The sequence below is a fragment of the Aplidium turbinatum genome, chromosome 15, assembly GCF_918807975.1.
Source record: "Aplidium turbinatum chromosome 15, kaAplTurb1.1, whole genome shotgun sequence".
Classification (NCBI taxonomy): Eukaryota; Metazoa; Chordata; class Ascidiacea; order Aplousobranchia; family Polyclinidae; genus Aplidium; species Aplidium turbinatum.
Genome location: NC_137486.1, coordinates 17,478,405 through 17,503,407, shown reverse-complemented (window position 1 = coordinate 17,503,407; position 25,003 = coordinate 17,478,405). Strand labels below are relative to the sequence as shown.

Sequence of the window (25,003 nt, the reverse complement as noted above, 5' to 3'; positions counted from 1 at the left end):
GATACCGCACTGACACCATACCCCATAACTGCAACATGCAACGGATGAAAAGACACGTGGCTTGCCATAAAAATTAAAGAGGATGCAATCACTTACACAAATAAAGCGGCGATATTGAATACCTGCATATCTAGAGGTAGCAATTCAAGAATAACTTTGTTCTTCCCTGCGACGGGAACCGGACAGGCAATAAGATTAGCAATCCAGGCTTCAATTTCCCGCAAGTCATGTAGAACAACCCCCGGTATATTGGTTCCGCTGCAGCCACTCAATACTGACCAGATGCTGAGCAGAAGAAAAGTAGATGAGACTGTTAGTGTTATAATGCACCCAAGCGTGTTCTCACAGCTCGGAGAAACAGTACTATTGTCTCAATCACCACCGGAGGTTATTGACATTTTCCACCAATACCACTAAATAGAATAAAGCATGATATCAAACATGATCTTCTTCTACATTTACATTTCAATAAAAGTTTAAATTCCATGGACTGTTTCACAAATACGTATAATTAAAATGACCTTTTTCTACACCTATCGATATCATAATAAAGGCTTAGCATATAACCAGCTCTCTTCCATTTTCTTGTTAGTAAAATACCTGTCAAAATTTTTAGATCCTTTTCCATTTTTAGCATTGGTTCGCTGAAAACAAGCTTCAATGAGTCGCTTTAACGTCAGTAAGCATCTGTTAAAGAAACACACACATGTATACTTCCGGAATGGCCCGTTTCGGTGAGTCCGATTCGATGAGTCCGATCCCTATTCGGTGATTTTTTCAATTTTTTTTTTAAATTATTGGGTACCGTAGCCTAATTATCATTGCCGTTTTGGGTTAGGGGTTAGAGGTTAGGAACTCACCGAATCGGACTCACCGAATAGTAGCAGACCCGTATACTTCATACAGTACAAATAGAGGGTACCCTTATATTAGCAAAGAATTGCTATTCCTCATATAGTAGTCTCCGCTTATCAAGCATGCGATTAACAGGCTCACCCACCTATTAAGCCCGATTTGGTCTGGTCCGGAATTACTGAATGTGTAGGAGTGGCTGCAAATCGTCTCCCACTTAATAAGATCGAAATCGTCCGGTCCTGAGATGGGCTTAATAAGCTGGAACTACTGTATTAGAAGATGCCACACACACCACTTTTTTTTATTGTCATCTACATCAAATTCAGTAGGCTATGTTCCTTTAAGGCTACTTTTACACTTGAGCAATGCTGCTTTAAAGCGGGAAGAGGAAAATAATAAATTATTCTTTGGTCAAGAACTTTTGCAATCTTTATCAATACGGTACTGAACTAGGACTACTACCTCACCTTCTAAACGTTGAGATAAATGGATGACTGCTTATGATACAGAGAGACGTCAACGTATGCGTTCGAAAAGCTTTTGACTTGCGGCGCTGCGGGCTTAATTGAATTCCTGCAACCACATGTAGGTCTTTGATGTCAAAAAACACAAAGTTGAGTTTGGAAGAAAAGCAGGAATAAGAATAAAACCGATGCAATGAAACTTAAAAACTAGGCTTAGCCACCCTGATATGAACTAAAATGGGTGCATGATTCAGTTGATTCACATCACACAGAAGAGTTCATTGAAATCTCATTGAAGAGGAATATTAAAAACAACGAAATTAAATCAAACTAAATTTACAGGTTGTGTTTTTAGAAAACAAACTTTCATTGCTGGGAAAAAGTTATCAAATGCATATTTTCATATTACAACAAATATCATGTTAATGCACCTATATCTCCATTCGGAGTCTTTAGCTCATTATCGCACTCATCAGAGCTGCTATTGAAAACATTTCCACGAGCAATGCTTTTTCTTTCTGTGCGATCAATTGGTTTTAATGCTCCATTACCATTTGAGGAAACAGGTTTCTCCTGGTTTTTGCTGTAGCAGATAAATTTGATACAGTAAACCGTATATACAAGCAATAATCATAAGGACAACACCAACAATAAATATTCAGAATTAGAAACACATTTGTAAATTTGATAAAAAGTGCAAATCACCAGGAAAAACGATGGTGTTACAAAAACACACCAATTTGTCCAAATTGCAAAAAAGCAGGCAAACTGTCGATCATTTTGCTTTCGACTGTCCATATGGACGGTCCTGGTGGTTTCATCAACACAGTCTACTATAGCGGAAACGTATTTAAAAACTGGCTAAAAGACAACATGGTTTTTGGTTGACAACATGGTTGAAACCTGGTTTTTGCATTTTCAAGCTTTAAGTGTTAAAATGCCAAACGAAACTACCACCATCAAGAAACTAGTCAAGCACAAAACCTGACATTTGCCTACTTTTAAACCTTGAATGAGTGCACAATAGCCTAGAGACCATGGATAAACATGGAAAAATATGTAAATCAGCATTACTTTTGTTGCTGTGATGGCCGTTTTTTGGCTCTGCTTCTTAATTTTTCCAAATCTTTTCTTTCAAATGGACGAAAAAAATTGACACATATCCCATATCGTGTATTTCCGCTATCCTTTTCTGTCAGTGTAAACACAAAGGAAGATGTGTCTTCATGCAAGATCTGATCGGGCCTGGAATAAAAAAAAGTATAATATATTGATAAATTTCTTTCGGAATAAAAAACACATAATCATAAAAAAATATAATTTCAAGTACTATTATACAATACCATAAAATAAGCCACAGGAACAAATTAAAGTTTAAACAAACAAATTTTAAAAACAAAAGGCATGCATCTTTTCAAACTACATTGCACTGTACCTGCGGCAAACATTAATGCATCCTTCCGGTTGGCAAAAATAGCACACATCACTAGTGAACAAGAAATCTTTGTGATTCTTTTCTGGATATCTGCAACATCATTTAATCATATTAGAACACTCCAATGCCTTCTGAATTTATGGCTACAAAGTTAAAAATGTCAATCAATTCATTACCTGTGGAGCAAACCAGGTGCTTGCTTGGAATATCCATTTGCTCTTTTGGTACCAACAATTGCCAGATAATCAATAAAGCGAGTATTGCCATCCTTGGCCATGTTGATGAATGACAGTTTTTACTTTTCCTTTAACATACTTGTAAAATGTGGTCAGAATTTTCTTTCAGCTGCACAAGCCTAATAACTTTAAAACTAATGCTTCCTTACATGCATTTACAAGACTTACACAAAATTACTAAAATCTTAGTTATTTTGTATTTCTATAAAAGTTCAATAAAATATGGCAGGTTTGTTTTCCCTGGTGCAAAAATAGTATGTTCTACCAATTTTTTTTGTTACATTTGCAACACTCACTTTGCAAACGTAGAAAATCATGTCTTCTGTACAATTACAACAGAATGTAAACATGCAGCTTTATTTCCAGCTGTTAATCACTTTATTCAAACTTCTATCATGCCAGCTCATATGATGTCTACTACAGTTGTTTCACATTACCAGTCTATTGTGAAAGTTATCATTGTATTAGTATTATATACAATTCTACTTCTTGAAATTAAATGCCAAAAAAACAAAGAAACTTAATTATTCAACTTATTTTATAGTAGTGTATGACTTAGAATAAAAAATCAAAACACAAGCAGTACTTTCTTTCTTTTCAATAACTATAGACTACATTGTATGTTTATTCAACTAAAAAGATTTAATCTATCAGATTAAATAAACCAAATCCTTAGTGTTGATTTTGTTTATACAAAGTCACTTTTTTCAAATAGAATTATATACTTTTCAAAAACTCTTGTTGAAAAAGCAAATGAGATTGAAGAAGCATACACAAATGCAGTACAAGAGACGAAAATTTAACACAATTATATTAGCCTACTGAATGGTTGTACAAGATAAAAGTTTACCACTAAATTTTTTATAAAATTACTTTCTTTGAATTCAAACTGATCATTGAGTGGATATATAGTGTGATAGTCAATAATATAATTAAAGCAATAGAAAGTACCACACAAAATTATTTCATTTATATTTATTACACTTTCTTAAATTATTAAATCAAAATATTTTTGTATTCGATTTTAATAAAAAAAAAAATGTTCTGATGAAGTACGTATAATGTAATATGTAAATCAAATATAGTTATTATGATACTATCTGAAGCCTTTACAAATTGCTTCACCTAACGGATCATCAGAAGGTCTTATGCAAATAGAATCGCATAGGGTACCTCCCAATCCAAATAACTTATTTAATAATAATAATAATATATGAGATGTTGTAAAGCAGAGTGCTTATTCATCTTTCAATCACGTACAGTAAACAACTAATAAAGATACAATAACAATATCAAGATTAACAGAGGTATCAACAGTGATACACACGCAAAAGTAAACAGCTATTTAATATCAATATGACTAGGTAAAAAGACACACAAAAACAATACCAAAATTTTTGTTATTGTATATACTAAAGCAATATTGGTATGCATCAATTAGGCAGTGACTACTGTAATGCCTAATGCTAACAGTGCAATTGAACACTAGTGTTGGTACAGTAATAACAGTAGGCTACACAATCACAACAACAAATAGTACACTACAGTATTAGATAATATTGGCAACAACAGTATAAATAGGTAATGTAAGTATTAGATATTGGCAACAACAGTATAATTAATGTAAGTTTCAGGTTTGAAAATTTGGATTCTATTTGGATTTGGATTCTATTTGATTAAGACCTTCTGATGATCCGTTAGGTGAAACAATTTGTAAAGGCTTCAGATAGTAATAACTATATTTAATTTAATTCGCTCTGCTTTGCCTTTTTGCTTAGCATTGAGCACTTATTTGTAGCATTAATAGTTTTCCTTGTTTTTAATGTAATATGTAAGTATACTGATAACGTCAGGTATGTAGAGAGACAGCAAAAAACAACTGGTACTTTGATAGTTGGATAAAAACTAGAAAGATTGATCCACAAAAATATATTGGAAAAATATCAACAGCTTGAACTGTTGAACAAGTTTGAACTGCAACTAATCCATATTCCATAATAAATCACTCCCCTTTTTAAATCTGAAACTTACATTAAATAAGTTATTTGCATTGGGAGGTACCCTATGATAGTTGGCCAAAAGAGCAAACCAAGAGCTTCATCAAAGTCGGCCCATTGGAACACACAAGCGCGCAGCGGCACGATTAGAAATGTGGACCTCTGAGCCCGATAGGACACAACATCCTGCCATCCCAACTCCTTCGGAAAGTCTTCAACAAACTCCCACCCTTGAAAGAAAAGAGTGGTGTTGCCTAAATAGAGCCCGCTGCGGAGTTGGGAGAAATAAAAGCAACCTTTTCCGATGGAAGATGACTCCTGACCCTACGTGTGATTGCGGCCTAGACAATCAGACGATGAAGCACATCCTCACCAACTGCCTCCTTAGCCCTTCATGTGATGACAACGACCTCAAAAACATCACAAACAATCCTCTTACCTGGCTCCGACACTAGCGTGACAAGCTATGAATGAATGAATGAATTGACCAAAAAACCTGTGTGTAGCTAATCTATTATGCAAAAAGCCAACTGCATAAGCTGATTATAGGTGGATTGATTGTGGAAATTTTTATCCTTGGACTGGAAAAGCTTTCTGTGAGCTTAATCCTGCCAGTTTTGAACATGTTGCAATGGTTTTGAACTACCGTACTCCAGGTCAATCAGCAAGATTGACAGATTTGCTTCTTGTTGTTTTTGAGTCGCCGCATTATATTCATTAGCTGTTGCTAAATGGAGAGATGTCCTTGAAATGCGCTGTTCAAATAGAAACCCCAAGAGTTGAACCATATATATATCGTTCATTTTTCTATTTTGTGTTCATAAACCTGGGCGCTTGACAAACTACTGTCCGGTGTATGTTTTTGTGGGTTAGTGAATAACTATCAGAAGAAACTGCATCACATTCTTGAATTACATATTATCTACATTAGTCAAGTAGCACAACATTGCAACAGAACATTCCTGCCCCTGTGACGAGTGCAAACCTGCCTCTGCGTCAGACTCTTGTGTCAACCCGTCAATCGAAAACTTTGATTGATCGCTAAAGGCTGAGCTTGAGCTGAGTTCAGTGTTGCCACACTCATCAGCATCATCATTGGTCATGCCTGAATAAGGCGTCGGCTACCACTACTTACAGATAAAAGATATTCAAATGTTTGTGGTGCTCATATTAATTTCTTTATAGTTTTCTCATTCCAGTTGTTATCAAGTAAATGGAATTAAACAATAGAATTCATAAAAAATGCATTTGAAAGATATACAAACATTGGCGTATACAGAGGAGCATTGGGATTTTTTTCCCCTTTTAAAAAAGAGTTTTAGTAATCTAATGAAGTGGACTACATCATTTAATATGTTGTGGATAGCACTGTCAAGGCAAATAAAAAAGGTTGTTGCAAACTAAGCAAATACAAAATCCATGGCTCAATGCTCCCTCCGCCCCCTCGTAGCCTATATCACTATGTGCAAAAATGTATTCTTGGAGAAAATAGTTCCTCATCAAAGTCATTCAACTGATGAAAGACTTTTGAGTTTTGTAAAAATGAAGATGAGTTTTGTAAAGTAAAATACACTTTTTATCGAAAATTTCTTTGGTGGTTATAAAGTATTTTAATTTTGGCGTGATTACCTGTTACACTGTTTGCAATTAATTTACATCGTAGTTCTGTTTGTGTGTTATATTTTAAAACAAAATTGGTTTTTATCTAGCGTTGTGCACTGTGCAGTCTTTCATCAAATTCTTTTTGTTTTGTTTTAGTTGTTATAAGCTCCACAAAAATTTTTGAAACGATGCTAAAGTCATAGAAAGGATCAGGTCACTTCCTCTATGGGCGATCACAAATCTAAAACTTCAAGGAATCATTAAATAACATAAAACTCTAAAGTTTTATTATTATTATGACTGCTCATCTACATCAATATTGGAACTGGCAAATTCAATCCAAAACACTTTTCATTAGGCTGTTATTCATTACTACATGTGTGCTTCTCTGTTTTTGTTTTATTTTGTGCTATTTGTTTTTTTGGGTTTTGTGGCCGTGCTAACTACTGATATATATAGCCTACTACATAATTTTGCATTCAGGCACGTTTTAAACCTTTCAAGGTTTTGCCACCTTTTCCCGTTCGTTAACATGCTGGTGGTTTATATCGATTTTTGTAGTTAGTATCTTTTTCGTCCCGGACGCGTTAATGACGAAAAATAAAATGATTGATTGATTGATTGAAGTCAATCTATATACCATCGACGACTAGCCATCTCCCACACAGCATAACAATTTTAATTTGCAATTTATGTGTTGCAGAACCGGTTTTTGTTAATAAAGAACTCATCAGTACAACTATTAATAAGTTATAATAAACATTTAGTCGAAGGAGAGGTAGAACTATCAGCTTTAACAATAGCTAATTGACAGCTCAACAAAAAGTGTCCACAAATTATATTGGAGCATCTGGCAACTTCGTTATTGGCTTATCATTCAACTGTCATTCAACTAATCAACTGTGACCTCATCACACAATCAGTCAGTGAGAAAATTTTTGTCTCAAGCCTTTTTACTTCAGAAAATCAGTTAAATTAAAAAGTGGATAATGAGTGAACAAACTGACAAAAGACAAGATGAAGAAAATGAATCTGAAACTGTTGAAAAAGTTAAGCCTATTTCTTATCCATTGAAAGTAATTTATTGTCCAGGTAAGTTTGGTATTAAGAAAAGGTCTTCTGTGAAACAGTTGTCTTGTCTGGAGTTACTTACCATATGTCAGATATCTAACCAATTTGTTCTAAGTAAAACACACGGGATACTAAGCCCAGTCAATAAATTATCCCTTAAAGGCAATATGTTGTGCAATAGTAGATTTTGTCATGGCACAATCAGGTTGGTAGCAAGTAGCCAGATGTGCTCATCTACCCATGTCACGTATGCAGTTAAAAAGGTGGAGATGGTCCTGGGTGTTTTAAAACGGACACTGGTCAGCAGGGACAAGCATGTCTTTTTAAGGTTATGTAAACAGTTGATCAGGCCCCACTTGGAATTTGCAGTGGCGGCTTGGAATCCCCATTCTGTTCGGGACATTGATTTGCTGGAGAGGGTGCAACAACGAGCCACAAAATACATTTATGGACTGAAAAACCTAACTTATGAACAAACACTTTTTGAACTAGACCTTCTCTCGTTGGAAAAACGGAGATTAATTTTTGATTTGACAGAAGTTTTTAAATTAGTACATAATGTTTCGGTATCACCATCTTCCAAATATTTCCCTTTTAACTAAAATTCAACCAAAGGTCATAATTTTGAATTGCATAAACAGTTTGCTCAACTGAACTGCCGTAAATTTTCCCTTGCCAATAGAGTAGTCGACACTTGGAATAGTTTACCATATGCTGTAGTCAATAGTATGTCTATTGCAATATTTAAGCGACGTGTTGAAAACTATTTATGCTTACAAGTGTCTTATCTTTTCTCTTCCTTGTGATTTTTGTTTTCTCTTTAAAAATTTTTTATTTATTTTTGTCTACTTATCAATTGTTATTTGCGAGTACCATGTTAATGTTTTTTCTCTGTACAAGCCTTAAAGCAGCCGGCGGCCATCGCGGCCATGGCCGCTAAGTAGTGCTTGAATGACCGCCGGTACTACCTCCTCGGTCGGCCAAGTTTGGCCGCCGGTTTCTTCTAGCCAATTAATTAATTTCGCAATAGAATGATCGTGCTTTAACTGTCGAAAATATGTAGTATCAAAAAGTGACGCAGAATTAGGTCAGCCATAATCACCACTGTTGTATTGTGCGGGAACATTTGCTATTGTATGAAATATCCAGCTGTGATCACCAGCGCTGTACGTCTTGTTTGTAATTCCCGACCTGTATTTTAACAAAGTCTTAATCCGAAGTGCTAATTTACATCGGCTGGCAATATTGTCGTTTTTATGTTGATTCAATGTTGTCTGACATTGAATCGTTGGTAAAAAGGAGAACTAGGTTAGTTGACATCGAAAGGAAAAACACCTGTCTTCGTAGTTGAGAAATGTTCACGCTATGGGCTAGTGACTTCACAACCTCAATGGTGACATCATATCGGTATAAATGGTCAGGTTTTATGAAAGGCGGTATGCAGTTGAAACAATTTAGTGTCGTTAGATGGTCCCGCAATACTGGATTACAATCCCGATAAAGTAGTCATTGCGTGGTACAATGATTCTATTGCAAAACATCGCCCAGACTTCAACAACGCTAAGTGATCATTTTAGCATTGTTGCAAGTTTTATTCTATTTACTTGTGCTATCGTTATTTGTATTTTGGCCTCCAAGCGCGCAAATTTGGCCGCCGAGAAAGAGCTCCCGGTAGGCCACAATGGCTGCCGGAAAAAAACACGAGTTTTAAGGCCTGCTGTAGTACCATGTGTACTGGACCAGAATATAATAATAATCTAGTCTGCCACTGCCCTATGACAAGTTCAATCATGTACTTACACAAAAACGTGTAGAGATAGATACTCTTATTTTCATAAATTATTCCAATTGCACAGTTACATTTCCCTATTTCTACAGCATGCAGTGACAGACACATAGTGAAATATCGCAAAAAATATTAAAATTTTCCTGTATGCCTATTTTTTCAAATATACCATATGGATGTGTTACATGTATGCATTTCTGAAGCAAATAAATAACAAACCTAACAAAGCATATACAGTAATAAGATTTTTAACAATAAATTACTTTCTACTATTTCATCTTAATAAATATACAAATGCATGCATATTTTATAATTACAGAATGCACACTTCCACTTGAATATTGTGAATTCATGCCGGATGCTGTTTTGCAACGATGCCGAGCTTGGCGTGAAAAAAATCATGATATGTTGGAGCAGGAAGGAGTTGGCATGTCAGCACTAAGCTTAGGTAAGTGATGTGGGATAGTTTTTCACATTACTTATTGCTGTCGACTTCAATACTTGTTTATTTGAAGAGAGACAAGAAACAATGTAACTTGAATATGTATTGACAATGTAACTGCATTTTGACAATGTATATATTTGACATAGTTATATATTTATCTCTAAATATATTGTCAATACATTTATGTATTGACAATGATTCTATTTAAATAAGGACCTTCTGATGATTCTCCTTTTATGGTGAAACAGGCTGTAGAGGTTTTAAAAAGCAATAACTATATTTGATATTAACAATGTATATATACTATAGCCTATGCAACTTGTTCACCTTGAGCTGGTATGTTTGTCGTGGTACTGTGCCACAAAGTTTTCAAGTTGGTCTAAGTATTATGACACGGTTATTTGCTTTTCTTTTACCATCCCCAGCACTTCCAAGTTCCAACTATGTGAAGCTTTTTATTTAAATTTGCTTACATGGAATAAGTTCAATACAATTTCTATTTTTGCTTAACAAGCATATAAAACTGCCATACAAACATAAATTCAGATAAATGCCATCAATTTTCTGCACGGTAGAAAAAATACTATTTATTTGTTGTAACTTATCAGACAAGAGTTGTCTATATTTACAGCATTAATGTGAAATGGGAGATTTTAAACCATGTTTTGTATTTTGTGCTCTTGTGTGCAACCATGCTGCAATAAAAACTGATTTCTGTTCATACTATTAAATCTTTTGTTTTACTTAAATTTTGTAAACAGTCTAGGCCTACTCAACAAATCATATCTACGGTTATGATTTTAGGACTGATTAAAAATCCCTTGGTTACTGTAAGTAAAACATGAGTTAATTTTCATGTTTTATCTCCGGCTATCACGACAAAAATTAGTATTACCGTATATATATATCACTTCACTCGCCATAACATAGCAGGATTCCGGAAAACGATATTATTGTTTGACACTTTTCAGGTTTATTTGAAAATTATCCAAGAAATGAAAAACCAAACGGTTCAGATGGCTTTGTACATTTTTCCAGTGTTTTGTTCAAGTCCAAGTCTTGGCAATCTCGCTGAATGGATCTGCGTCGGTGTTCAAAGACTGTAGCTAGAGTTCAGCCATCTAGTAGAATGCACAACAGCCAGGATTATGCACCCGAAAACTTAAGCTTTATCAATCCCAGAATAAAAATTCTCCATATTTATTTCAAAGAGGACACATCCGGAGATAAAAAGCGGCAGAAGAGAGGAGGGCGTGGCAACATTAAGTTGAAGCAGAAAAAAGAACCTGAGATTGTGAAAATTGCCAGAATACCAAGAGGAAAGCGGAAGTACGTCACCAGAGTATCTGGCCTTGCCACGTTTGGTAAGCATCTATGCTTAGTTATCATGCTTGAGAGATTCTGTTTTCAACTTGGCCTGTCTGACAGAAATGTACAGAGCTGAAAAGGGAAATCTAAATAACGGCATTATATTTCGTATTCATCGTGATCAGTTTTTCTTACTACTACACTGAAACGTTTAAATTGGTTTTGTTTAAAAAATCTTATTCAATCTACCGGTAATTGTTGTCTATCGTCGGTATAAAAAATTGCTTCCCTTCTGAAGCTTGAAAGACTGAGTAAGAAGAATTATGTAGACTGTTAATAAAAAAGGAATTCTACAGGCTACTATTATTTCATTACATTATTAAAAGAATCTGTTAATTGCATTTTAAAAAACAATTACTTCACCTTCGATTCTAAAAACTACTTACAACTTCAAGGCACAGCCATGGGCACTAAAATGGCTCCGAAATATGCTAACATTTTCATGGCAAACTTTGAAAACCAGCTACTTCAATCTACAAAACACAAGCCACTCTGTTACTTAAGATACATTGATGACATCTTTATCATTTGGACAACGGGAGAACAATCACTTTTAGACTTCTTTAATTTTGCCAATTCACTTCACCCCACTATTCGCTTCACATTAAACTACTCTTCAAATGAAATAAACTTTCTAGACACAACTGTACACATTATTAATAACAAAATTGAAACAGAACTTTATTGTAAACCGACAGATGCACATCAATACCTTTTACCCACCTCATGCCATCCATCTCACGTCACTAAAAATATTCCATACAGTTTAGCACTACGCCTTCGCAGAATATGCTCGACAACTCAATTTTTTGATAAACACACCCAAATTTTAAGCATTCATCTCAAAACACGAAATTACAAAACTAAAATCATAACTGATGCCATTAATAAAGCTAAAGCAATGAATCGTGAAAGTCTGCTTGAGCAACAAAGTCTAATAAAAACCACTAACTCTAAACGTATACCATTCGTCACCACATATCATCCCTCACTTCCTAACATCAAAAAAGTATTTAATAAATTTGATTACATTTTAAAAATTGATGAAAATTTGAAAACTTTATTTCCGGATCCTCCACTTCCTGCTTACAAAAGATGCCCTACTCTTCGTGATCTTCTAGTCAAAACTAACCTTAAACCTTTACATTCCACCTTGACCCCACCTGGTTTCACCCATTGTAACAGAAAAAGTTGTTCCACTTGTGCTCATTCTAATCCTTGCGAAAACTTTTCCAGCAGTGTTACAAATAAACAGTTTAATATTTTCCAGTCAGTTAATTGTGATTCTTCTAACATCATTTATTTAATTACTTGCCAAAAATGTTTCCAACAATACGTTGGAGAAACTGGACGCAAATTTAAAATCAGAATTAGTGAACACTTACGAGACATCAAAAACAATAAAAACACAGCTGTTGCTTCACATTTCAACAAACAAAATCATACCATTGTTGATTTTCACGCCATTGCCATTGATAAACTTAACAAAACGTGTGAATATAGAAAAACTAAAGAACAATTTTGGATTAAAACACTTCACTCACAAGAACCTACTGGGATAAACATTAGAGAATAAACAATCTTATCACTCTTTTACTGACGATCTTTTTACTAACTACTTTTTAGACCTTCTTGTTTTGTCTATTTTCCTAATTCTCTCGTTTTAGATTTAGATGTTCTTTTCTTTCACTAATTGATTTAAACATTTCAATACGTTTTTTTCTTTACTACTCCCTTGTTCATTTTTAATTCATTTCTAATATAAAGTTTTCATTATGACATCATTATTGAAATGCATTTTTACTTTTAACCTATCATTGCTATGCCAATGTCATTGCATCTCAACATTCTTAGAATTTAGTTCTCTTTAAATTAGCGGTTCAGTTTGTTTTCATTCCTAGCTATCACGATAATAAATAGTGTAGGCTATGTCATCGTTAGAAGTCAGACAAATGATAGGAGCTACAATACGTAGAAACTAGTTTTATAGTTAAAAGTTCTCTCCAATTACAATTTTAATAGATTTGAATTTTTACATGTTGATTATCATCTTATTATCTAGTGTATTGACCTAAAGTCTTATAGTTATGTATAATATTTGATCTTTTCTATTTCTTTACTATATTATCTACTTTTTTAACACTTTCATTAAATTTTATAACCATCTTAATAGTATATCATTCTTTATTATTGTTGCAGTTTATACTGATGAAGCCACACTTGTGTGGCGAAAGCTCTGTATTTAAATAAACCGATTCTTCTGATTTGGTGTGATATTGTTTACTTTATTTAAAATGTTTTGTCACACCGTGCATCCCAGTGGATCATCAGTTGAATTATAGGAAAATTTGATGAAAAGTTTAGGTACGAAGCTTTGTTTTGGAATACTATTAACAGTTTGCGTTTATTAATTTCCAGATATTAACTTAAAGAAGGCGTCTAAGTCCTTTTCGCAAAAGTTTTCTTGCGGTTCCTCTGTATCCGGTGACGATGAGATAATCATTCAAGGGGACGTAACAGATGATTTGATTGACCTTATTCTGGAAACTTATGAGGTAAACAAGGAATTTTTATTATTCAATCATAAAGCATCTCATCAAATCATCGCAACTAGTAGCCTAGTCCCTGCTCATTGAGTCTATCACGGGACCGGACGATTTTGGGCTTATTAAGCGGGTGTTTAATAAGCGGGTGTTTAATAAGCGGGGACTAATGTACAGCCAGGAGTGAATAATCCTGACAGAAGGTTAAATCTTGCGGATATGCAAACTTTACAATTGGTTTGTGAATTTTGCTCATAATGCTCAACAAGTAAAAGGTGCTTTTGATGCAGTTACCTTTGATTCTCGTGGAGCCTATCGTTGAGTTTGAGCTAGTCAGAAGTGCAGCCTATCGTGCAGTTTTTGTCTTTTCCTGTTTATAGATTTAGTTAACCATTGTATTTTATTCAGATGTAGTTAAGTTGCATGTATATTGTTCCTGATGAGGACATCTTGTGATGTCGAAAACGCTTGATACTTAATTTGTTGCGTAGTTTTGTGTTTCTATATGTAATAAACTTGAAGATGTTAAACTTGATCACGTTACTCGGCTTCGTATGCCTATGGTTCAACAAGTAAAAGGTCTATTGCATTTTTGCTGCAGATCGACGAAGATCGCATTGAAGATTTGGGTGAGCTGAAGCGGTGACGAGCGATCTGAATGGTCTTAGAGGAAAAGTTTTCATGCCAAGAAGAAATGATTTTCTGGTTGGATCAATACACAACGCGTAAACTAATCGAGAAGTGTTGTTATTTTGAAGCATAAACAGTAAAAACACGTTGGCAAAACTTTCTGAACACATTTCATTCTTCATACAAGAATCTTTAATAGGTAAAAGCGACAATAAGTTGGCGAAGCAGTTGCATGATTAAAGCACTAGAAAACTGTGTGACGTGTAGCACGTTCCATTTCATTCGAACTTGATTCCTTGTGATAACGGCAGATCTTTGCTGTAGTTGATGGTGCTGAAACACAATCAAGCTTGAAAAACGCTCAGAAGCAACAAATGCTCATTTGAAAACACGTTTGAGTAATAGGGCGTTGAGCTGAAGAAATGCGAATCCCAGAGCTCAACTAGGCGTGTCCCGACAGGCTATAATGCACAGGATGATATCTGTGGATTTCTTGTAAAGTTAATTCAGCTTTAAAAGTTAAAAGTGAGTCCCATTGTAGCCTACTCAGCTGTCGGCACTAACTGGCATATATAATTTCCCAATCGGGATAAGCGAATTAAACCTACCAAGTGGACCTTCTCATGTATTGCTTCCACGAGTCAGAACCGGATTCTCGGCCGCCTCCAGTGTGCTTTTCCCCGCCAAAAGCGCCACCGATTTCGGCGCCACTTGTCGGAATGTTGACGTTGATGATTCCACAATCAGACCCCTTTGGTCTAAAAATAATGGTTGCACCGATACGTTAGATGAACTGAAAAGTGGTGTCTTCTTACTGAGGAGACAAGATAATTATTTGCAAAGAATAACACCATACGGGGCAGCCCATATTAGTCCAGTCGTTGAAGGGTTTTACCTTGACTTAATTGGTGTAAAGCTGAAATTTTGCACATTGGTTCTGTTCATTATGTACAATGACCAAAAAAAAATCCCCGTCAAAATTTTTTGGTGAAAAAAAGTTATCCGCTATTTTCGAAATTCCGCCATTTTTTTCAAAATGGCGGATATACAATTACTGAATTATTCAATTTTTATGAAATTATAGTTAGTGTTGGTGCTCATTTAAAAGTAAATTTTATACTGCAATTATTTCACACTGGCAAAGTTTTGGTCCACCGTGATTGCCGGAGGAAGTTTACGGATACACGGAAAAAGAGTTCAGAAAAAATGCCTGCAAAGAAATTACCGTCTGTGACAAGGAAATTCAAGCTTCTGGAGCCTCCAGTAGGCTATACTGCGTCAAAAAGGTGCTGATAGGATTAATGCTGCTAGTACTAATAGAGGGGACAATACTGTTGCGACAGCTGGTCGAAAAGTACACATAGACTGTCGTAAACGTTATACCAACCCAATCGATATACACTGCAGCTTAAGACGAACAGAGAGGAAAGTGGGTCCTGCCTCACGGGGAAACAAAGTGTTCGAATTTTTGATGGCAATTTCCACAGTAAGACTCATTGTTTGTTTTGTGGGACTGGAGTTCTCACGGACAGACCTGGCTTTAGTTTTGTTAAAACAGATGTTTTTGCAAGGACTATATTAGAGTGTTGTGAGAGACGTTCTGACAATTGGTCATGCGCCATGAAAGGTCGTATTGAATATTACGGTAGCGATTTGCATGCTGCAGACTGTTTATACCATCATTCTTGTAGTGTTAATTTTATATGTGGATTTAACGTACCCTTGCAATGCGGCAGAGTACCTGAGGCAAAACGTCTAAAATCTGGGCGACCTAAGGATGAGGAACAGGACCAGGCATTTCTAAAGATGTGTTCCCATCTTGAACGGAATGATGAAGAACAGTTAACGATATCAGACCTCAGATCTAAAATGAAGGAGTTTTTAGCAAATGATGATTGCCTTCCTTAAGGATCAAAATATCTGAAGACCCAATTATAGAAACAGTGTGGTGAATCTATTTATATAGCTGAAGGTCAGGGCCTTCATTGCATTGTCACTATGAGAGAGAAGACATCCGAAATCCTCCGATCTCATTACCTAAAAACAAGACATGAGGATGATGAAAAGTCACAAAAGAGAGAAATAGTTAAAACTGCGGCAAGGCTCATCAATAATGGTGTTCCAACTGTTAATGATCACTATCCAAGCACAGACGCACTCCTAAATAATAATAATAATCGTGTTTCATTTGCGCCCAAGGCGATACATAACATACAATGACACTGCGATCACAGATGTGATAGCCTACAACAGACGACAGGAGGCAGCGAAGTGACATATAGGCTTAGTCTTCGAGTCAGCTTCTCTCCTTATTTTGGGTTGCCATTAAGTGTCTGTGTCTAGACACAGTCGCGTGCTCTGGAGCGGTGTCGAACCCACATCCTTTCGAACGTCGCGCAGACGTTCTCACCACTTCGCTACGCAACCGACACTCAATCTCGGTCCTGAAGACGCAGAAGACATCCTGAAGCGCAGAAGGCATCCTGAAGCGCAGAATACATCACTGGCTGGTTATGTACCTTTTTCTCAGGATCAAACCCTGAGGAATATTGTGAATGGTGTTGTGGCCGAGAATGACGTTAATGTAGGCATAAACAAACGAAAAATGATCGACTTGATCAGTAAAACACTTCGGGGTAGTCAAAAGGCTGCAAAGTGATCAATGTCCCAGGGGATGCTGATGTTCCGATTGTGAAGGCTACTGTTGTTAATGTAATGTCATACTCGACAACGTTGATTGAAGAAGACACAGATCTGTTGGTCCTGCTTCTTCATTATGCGCAACAAGCAAACAAAGATCTATATTTCCGTTCCGACAAGGAAAATGCTGACAAAGTGTATCAAATAAACGAACTGAAAATGGTGATGGGTAAAGAATTATGTTCCCAATTACTTTTTCTACATGCCTACACTGGATGTGACACAGCATCAAGAATCTTTGGTGTTGATAAGCAATTTGTCTTTCACAAGCTGGTAAAGGGTGCTGCTACTCTGAAAGACTGTGCCAATTACTTCCTTCTTCCAAAGCAGACAGCAGCATCCATTGTGAACAAAGATTGTCAAGCAATGGTTGTGATTTTTGGGGGCACGCGGACGGATTCCCTCTCGTCATTGCTACAGATTACTAATAAAAAAGTAGTCTCTTCCCAATCATTTGTGACGCCTACCAGAACGCCCAGAACGCCTACCACCTACTGAGTCATCGACAAAATTTCACTGTCTAAGGGTTTACTACCAAATAATGGTCTGGCTAGGACAGGAGGTGATATGGAAACTTACGGGTGGGGTTGGAAACTGGAAGGCAGTCAGTTTGTGACAACAGAGTCGGACATGGATGCTGACCCAGATTCCCTCTTATAGAACCTACAGCAACTGTACAACTGGCTGTAGCACTGCCAGGTGGAGCTGTAGGCAGAATAATCTACCCTGTACCGCATCATGTGGACAGTGCAACTTGATGCCTGTAACAATACGTACAATCAGTCATTACTGGATGAAGATGATGACCAGGACTAATTGATGGAGGTTTTTACGTAATTTAACGTGGAAAGTAACCGCTCACACATCATTGGCCAGTTGTTCAATTTTAAGTTATCTGTTATTTTTTCTTGCCTTCAACCGCACTACAGTATATAACCTTGTGAAGTTTTATTTTGAATGTTATTCGCTCTGAGGATGCGCGTTCTCATGGTGCGCGAAACGTCAGTAAAGCAATAAACCATCCTGTTTGTTGTAGCTTTTACTTTCAATTTCATCAGATGAACGTTGCAACTAGTACTAGAAGCGATAATTGTCCTAATGAACACCCAAACTGTTCAGTATTCAACTGAATGTAAATAACTTAATAAGTGGTCTGCCATTCCTGTACAGCCAATGTTCCACGTTATTGGTTTTGTTTCATATTAGTCTTTCCATTAAACTAATGAGTTAATTTCATTTTCAATTGTTTTAATGAATTCTTTACCACCTTAAGCTTAGGGATAGACGCCAGAATTAAAGCTCTAGTATGAATATTAAGTGAATTATTGTCATTACACTGTTTTGTCGGCCATCTTGAAAATGACAACTTTCCGGTGCTCTGATTCTCCTAGATTTTTAATATATTATTTTTGATGATAGCCTAAATAGGCCTAGTAGAAAAAACCTTTTGGAAAACCTTTTGTAGAAAATTTTTTTTGTTTTTAAATTTTTGTTTGAAAAGTTTGTTTATCCGCCAGTTTGAGAAAAAAATTGGCGGATTTTCAAAAAAAGCGGATAACTTTTTTTCACCAAAAGATTTTCACGGGGATTTTTTTTTGGTCAATGTACATAATCAACAGAAGCAATGTGCAAAGTTTCAGCTTTACACCAATTAAGTCAAGGTTCGACCCTTTTTTTCGCTTCAACGACTGGACTATATGCACTATTTTCTTGCTTTAATCTCCCCAAAATGAAAAACGTCCATCATAATAAATGCTCTTTGAGCTCGAAGCTCTTCAAACACGTTGTGCAGTGTCACTTACCCCATCCATTTAAACACATTTGATAAGTTTTGTGTGAAGACGCTACTGGTGAGCCCTTGTTCGACTTCATTGTTCCACCTGACCGCGTCTTCAAAGCCGCCTTCGAATTTGAATACGTAAAGCACCGGTACAAACGATTCTTTGAGAACAACTGGGTCGTCATGGGGCAGTCCGCTTATGATGGTAGGTTCAACAAAGTTTCCAGGTCTATCCATTACCTGTTAAACGACTTCGTGGTTTCGAAATGTACAACCTCTTTCAAAGCTACCGTAATATATCATTGAATTTGATTTAGCCTTTATCTAATGAAAAATCTTTTTTTTTTTAGGAATTTTTTTTACACATAAAAAAACAGGTTTTGCTAGGATTGAGCCAAATAATATTGCACACTCACTACTGTACACCAATTGATGTTTGTTTGGTAAATACGAACGTACGTACATTTCCACCGACTTCGATTTTTCCACCAGCTTTTACAGCATTTTCCACGGTAGATCGATACAGAGAAACTCCGTCGGAAGAATGCAATGGTCCATACAAGACTCCCTCTACAAAAGAATGCGTAAAACTGAATAGAAGCATCAAGAATATAAGTGTCATGGAACATGCCGAACTAGCTGGGTGTAGCAAACTGCATACCTTCTAAGGCGTCTCCTACATTGACTTGGCGGTAGGCATTTTTCAGTCGTTCTAAAACGTTGTCGTAAACCTTTTCGTGGAGAATTAGTCGTCTTGCTGTGGTACATCTCTGGCCTTGAGTGCCTACGCTAGCGAATAGTGTGCCTCGAACCACCATGTCCAAATCAGCATCGTCCATAACTTGACATGAATAAAAACAATTCACGTTGAAAGGTATAATTTTTTTTCGTGAAATTTCAACTTTAAGTGCTCACTGCTCACCTATGATTGCATTATTTCCTCCCAGTTCCAAAATCTTTCGGCCAAACCTTTCTTGGACAGCCACACCAACTTTTTGACCAACTGGGGTACTTCCAGTGAACGAAAGCAAGTCGACATTGACGTCACTAGCCATTGCACTTCCCACATCAGCACCAGCACATATTAATGAACATATGGCAGGGGGAAGATCGTTTTCACGCAAAACACTTTCCATGACTCTGCAGCACAACAACTATGCATGATATAACAAGGTGATGAGAATAAAGACTAGTACCGGTAATCCAGTTTAGTCCATTTCACAATGTGTTCTTGCAACATGGTATTAAGCGAATGCGTAAATTCTGCAACCATCAGTTTTAGTTCTATTGCAGCAGTGGTTTTCAAATTCCTAAAGCATTGCTAGATTGTGAGTAAAATTTGACAGCGTTTAGATGAAGCCTAATCTATTAAATTCAAACAAGCTGAGTGAAAAGTTGTCCACCAATAAGATATAATTTACGCAATATCGGCGTCCAACCCGTGTAATGCGGAAAACAGGAAACGTTAACTCGTAGAGATAGATTCATATTTAATTACTTTTGTGTGGCGATGGTAGACAAATTTACGGTAGGTGCAGGTTTCCATAGCATTGTGTTTCCACAAGCCATTGCAATGGCCGCATTCCATCCATACACAGCAATAGGAAAGTTGAATGCTGTTATAACGCCAACCACTCCCACAGGGTTCCAGTTTTCCAATAAAGCATGGTTTGGACCTGAAAAGAAAACCATCATGAATATGCAAAACTACAGCTCAATCAGCATCAACACTGTAACATACATAGGAAAGGGGGTGTTGTCAAAGTACGGTACTATTTAATCTTAAAAGTCTAAATTCCAACTGTAGTTGTCCTGCATACGTTCTGAAGGGAAGACATGGCCAGGAAGCATGCGGGACAATCCAACTGCATAATCGCAAACATCAATGAATTCTTGTACTTCACCAGCACCTTCAACAGCTATTTTCCCAACCTTGGTAAAAATTGAAAATAAATGTTAGCACAAACCTCTATTTCCTAAAAAAAAAACAGTATTTCAAAATGTTGCTCACTTTTTTCAAAGTTCGATTAACATCACAAAAAACATGTTTTCCTCACAACAGCAATCCAAAATGGTGACTGAATTAATGATTTACATCTAATAGCAGAATGCAATAAATAGTCACACAATATGTTGCAAATGGGCATTCAATCCCTTGCAATTGTTCAATAGAACATAGATACACAAGACAATTAGTAAGCTCATAAATATACAACTCAAATATTTTTTCTGTTAATGTGCAACTGTGCATGGCAGCATGGGTAGTATATTGTTCTCAACAAGTTTTACTTCAGTTCAATTTGTTTCCAACTATCGCAATGAAAAACAATATACCAAGCATGACTACAAAAAGTAGACAATCTCAACATTGTTGTAACTTTTTTCATCAGTGGTTTCAGCCCAAAAGCAAAGAAATCTTATGCTAGCATGAGTACCTCTAATGCTTCCAAATTTCCCAGTAAATGTTTCTTTTCTCGCAGTGCATGACCAACTTGTCTCACAATCTCACCACGCTGGGGGGCTGGTACATCAGCCCATACCTTCCATGCTTCCTTTGCGTTACTGATCACAGAAGCATAATCGGACATGTTTCCCTGTTGAAATATTTGTGCAACATATTTTAAACAACTTTCCTACTAATTTATCAAAATTTCAGTTCAGTTTGCAGGCCTTAAAACTCGTGTTTTTTTCCGGCAGCCATCGTGGCCTACCGAGAGCTCCTTCTCGGCGGCCAAATCTGCGTGCTTGGAGGCCAAAATACAATAACGATAGCACAAGTAAATAGCATTAAACTTGCAACAATGTTAAAATGATCACTTAGCGTTGTTGAAGTCTGGGCGACGTCCTGCAATAGAATCGTTGTACCACGCATTAAATGCTTTATCGGGATTGTAATCCGGTATTGCGGGACCATCTAACGACCTTAAATTGTTTTAACTGCTCGCAGCTCAGTTAAATTGTTTCAACTGCATACCGCCTTTCATAAAACCTGACCATTTATTCCGTTATGGTGTCACCATTGAGGGAGTGAAGTCACTAACCCACAGCGTTCTCAACTATGAAGACACTTGTTTTACCCACGGATGTCAACTAACCTAGTTCTCCTTTTTAACAACGATTCAATGTCCGACAACATTGAATCGATATAAAAATGACAATCGCCAGCTGATGTAAATTAGCACTTCGGATTAACACTTCATTAAAATAAACATCGGGAATTGCAAACAAGACTTACAGCGCTGGTGATCGCAGCTGGATATATTCAATACAACAGTAGTGACTATGATGCGCTGACCTAATTCTGCGTCACTCTTTGATACTACATATTTTCGACATTTAATCCACGATCATTCTATTGTGAAATTAAATAATTGGCTAGAAGAAACCGGCGGCCAAACTTGGCCGACGGAGGAGGTAGCACCGGCGGTCATTCAAGCACTACTTAGCGGCCATGGCCGCCGGCTGCTTTAAGGCCTGGTTTGTTTTTATTTCTGACCATCACAACAAAAAAACAAGATATGACAAACATAGCAGAGCTTGAGAGGTCTAGAAAAAGGTATATAGAAATTTTGTAGGTTGCAACAAAAATTTTAATAACAACAGAAGCTACCCAATAGTTGTGTCACATAAAATTTCAGAAATATTGAAATTAAACCTTGGACTTACAGTTGCTATTCGGGCAATTGGTCGGTTGTTTGAAGGACAAAGCGATTCTATAACCTATAAAAATGCATATCAATTGTGAAAAATTCACCTATTTACAATGAATATCTTATGCTATAAATAGATGTTCATTTATTCAAATTTATCACGGTGAACTACTAAAATAATTGTTTGTCAAACTGCTATATATAACACTGTGTTATGCTGACATAACTATGTTTTATTTGTCATAAGAACTGAAGTCTCAACCCTGTATGCTTAATGCACAACTTTATTTAAATTAGTCTTATTCGGTAAATTAACATACAATATAATACACATTCTCTATTGATTCTCCAAACCTAAATGATAGATTTGGGGTAAGTTTAATCTGTAAAAATAAATTATTGATGGATTGAAAGTAATTGTCAACACATACATTTAAAACCAAACAAAATAAGTTAAAACATATAAATGCTTCTCAAACATCTTTGTAAAATTCAGTGCAATTTTTTCACTTACGGGCCCATTTCCGCGTTTCCAGTTACCATCAAACACACCATCATTTTCTGTTTTTAATCCAAGTTCTTTTAACCAGGAATATTTGGGGTCTTCAATCAACAAACTAGATGACAATTGAGAGCTGGTTGTAGAAAACCCTGATGTGGTATACATCAAAGGCTTACGAAAAAGCTTTTGAAAATGTTGCAACATTTTTAAAAAAAATACTGGTGCTGTGTCACACTTGCAATCACCTATACAATAGATTGAAACGTATAATTTATGTTTTTACGATGGAAATACTACATTTTTAGTTCCAACTGAAGGCCAATATGAAGTTAATGAATTGACTAGTTTATATAATTAATTATCTTTTATTATTAAATGACTTTTGGCTAACCTACTGCACAGTGGCGGCTCGTGCCATGGGACTGCAGCCCCACCTGAAAGAAAGAGAAGAGGGAAAACATGTTTTCCTCAGTGTTTGTCCAACCCGGCTACTTTTTTCATCTAAGGATTGCGGATCGAAAATTAAAATATTAACAGTTTTGTTCGGCAATACCGATTTTGGGCAAACTGAGATGCAGCCCGAGATTCTGGATTTCAAGCGCTCTGATTGACTAAAAATTATCTTTGAAGCTCCACCTTTTTTAGTAGCCTATTTCACAGCATTTTTTGAATCTGTTGGGGCTGCATGGAAAACAGCCCCACCTAACCGAAAAACTTTATAGACTTTTTGATCATCGCTACTCTGCAAAATAAAAACTAATTTTAAAAAAGTCTGTAAAGTTATTCGGTTAGGTGGGGCTGTTTTCCATGCAGCCCCCAAATTTAATGCAATTTTAAAAAATTTTATGGAGGGAGACCCCCCTCGAAATCGTTCGCCTTCGGCGAACTCAGCGACAAGCTTTGCCCCCACTGCTACTGCATTTTCCTTGTGAGCAAGATCAAGCAAACAGCTCGCCTATAAGCTGTATATTATGTTTGTTGTGGTCTTGACTTGCTTGAGAGGAAATTTTTAAAAACAAGTCAACGTAAAAGAGTTGCCAGAAAAATTTAACCTTTCGATGTCGTCAGTTGTCTTCCCAAAGCCAAATACAGTACAGTAGGAGTACTATAAACTGCTATAAATATCTAGCTAAAATTTCAATTCTACAAAGATTAACTATAGGCATACGAAGCCGAGCAACGTTATCAAGTTTAACATGTTAAAGATTATTATATTTACAAAAAACACAAAACTACACAAACAATGATTAAACATTAACTAATTAACTAAAAAGATTAACTAATTCGACACATTGCAAATAAAAATTGTACTACCGCTACTATGTTAGACTAAATTTGCGTCAGTATGTCATTGACATATTTTCGTTTAGGCCTATCAACCGTTGCTACCTTGCATTCACTTTTCAAATCGCTATAAATCAGACTTCACATCATCCGATTGTTTTTATCGTTCTGAATATACTTTCAATTCTTCCAACACTCATCGTATTTAAATTTGTAACAGTAGATGTTCAGTGAGCTCACTGACGATATTCATGTGGTTCTTTGTGATTATTGTACTTTTGCAGTTTGTGTATTATTTTGTTGCTTTGGATATGACGATTGAACAGCTTTGTCATGTACTCCAAACCATAATAAGGCACTAACTCGGAAGTAAAAAGATACTGTTCGGTCACAACAGATTTTAAACAATAGAAGATGCAACCAGTTGAGTTTGTTTTTATTTTTGGCAATCACAACAACAAAAAAACAATATATGTCAAGCATATCAGAGGTCTAGAAAAAAGTAGAAGTGCCAAACCAGGACGTTAAAAGTTTGTATTCCCTTGTTGATTCTGTTTCTGTATTTTATTTGCACAATAGGCTATTGTTTCTTCTGTGGTATTTAGATAGCTATGGTACTATTTTATTTGTATTGTGTATAATTGTACCGTACTAT

General features: G+C 36.1%; 3 protein-coding genes across 3 annotated transcripts in view; 1 reads left to right on the top strand and 2 right to left on the bottom strand.

Moving 5' to 3' along the window:
• LOC145784602 (MAP kinase-activating death domain protein-like) overlaps window positions 1-3,157 on the bottom strand; it is a 30,017-nt gene extending 26,860 nt beyond the window's left edge. Inside the window, exons 1-7 of the mRNA XM_082596462.1 lie at window positions 2,931-3,157; window positions 2,755-2,844; window positions 2,394-2,564; window positions 1,751-1,902; window positions 1,323-1,428; window positions 601-687; window positions 123-285 (exon numbers count right to left, since the gene is read on the bottom strand). Of these exons, the coding sequence (XP_082452588.1) occupies window positions 123-285; window positions 601-687; window positions 1,323-1,428; window positions 1,751-1,902; window positions 2,394-2,564; window positions 2,755-2,844; window positions 2,931-3,031 (870 nt within the window). The 5' untranslated portion in view covers window positions 3,032-3,157. The remainder of the gene's footprint in view (window positions 1-122; window positions 286-600; window positions 688-1,322; window positions 1,429-1,750; window positions 1,903-2,393; window positions 2,565-2,754; window positions 2,845-2,930) is intronic.
• A 4,324-nt stretch (window positions 3,158-7,481) lies between these two features.
• Window positions 7,482-14,684, top strand: LOC145783909 (density-regulated protein-like). Its single transcript, XM_082595668.1, has 5 exons — window positions 7,482-7,681; window positions 9,766-9,894; window positions 11,103-11,255; window positions 13,678-13,814; window positions 14,404-14,684. Exons 1-5 carry the CDS (start codon window positions 7,579-7,581, stop codon window positions 14,446-14,448), a joined length of 567 nt encoding a protein of 188 aa, XP_082451794.1. The 5' UTR covers window positions 7,482-7,578; the 3' UTR covers window positions 14,449-14,684.
• LOC145783908 (alpha-aminoadipic semialdehyde dehydrogenase-like) lies at window positions 14,581-23,304 on the bottom strand. Its single transcript, XM_082595667.1, has 11 exons — window positions 23,077-23,304; window positions 22,579-22,632; window positions 21,348-21,506; window positions 20,733-20,844; window positions 20,411-20,588; window positions 19,835-20,052; window positions 19,574-19,753; window positions 19,376-19,482; window positions 18,935-19,152; window positions 15,041-15,190; window positions 14,581-14,765 (listed from the first exon to the last, which is right to left on the bottom strand). The coding sequence occupies exons 1-11, from the start codon at window positions 23,266-23,268 to the stop codon at window positions 14,711-14,713; spliced, it is 1,623 nt and encodes a 540-aa protein (XP_082451793.1). The 5' UTR covers window positions 23,269-23,304; the 3' UTR covers window positions 14,581-14,710.
• Window positions 23,305-25,003: the final 1,699 nt, after the last annotated feature.

Coding starts and splice junctions, on each gene's coding strand:
- LOC145783909 (XM_082595668.1), top strand. CDS start 7,579: ATGAGTGAACAAACTGACAAAAGACAAGATGAAGAAAATGAATCTGAA. Junction 7,682..9,765: donor GAAAGTAATTTATTGTCCAG/GTAAGTTTGGTA, acceptor TTATAATTACAG/AATGCACACTTCCACTTGAA. Junction 9,895..11,102: donor CATGTCAGCACTAAGCTTAG/GTAAGTGATGTG, acceptor TTTATTTCAAAG/AGGACACATCCGGAGATAAA.
- LOC145783908 (XM_082595667.1), bottom strand. CDS start 23,268: ATGTTGCAACATTTTCAAAAGCTTTTTCGTAAGCCTTTGATGTATACC. Junction 19,754..19,834: donor AGGAAATAATGCAATCATAG/GTGAGCAGTGAG, acceptor ATTCATGTCAAG/TTATGGACGATGCTGATTTG. Junction 15,191..18,934: donor AATGTGTTTAAATGGATGGG/GTAAGTGACACT, acceptor CATTATTTTTAG/ACCAAAGGGGTCTGATTGTG.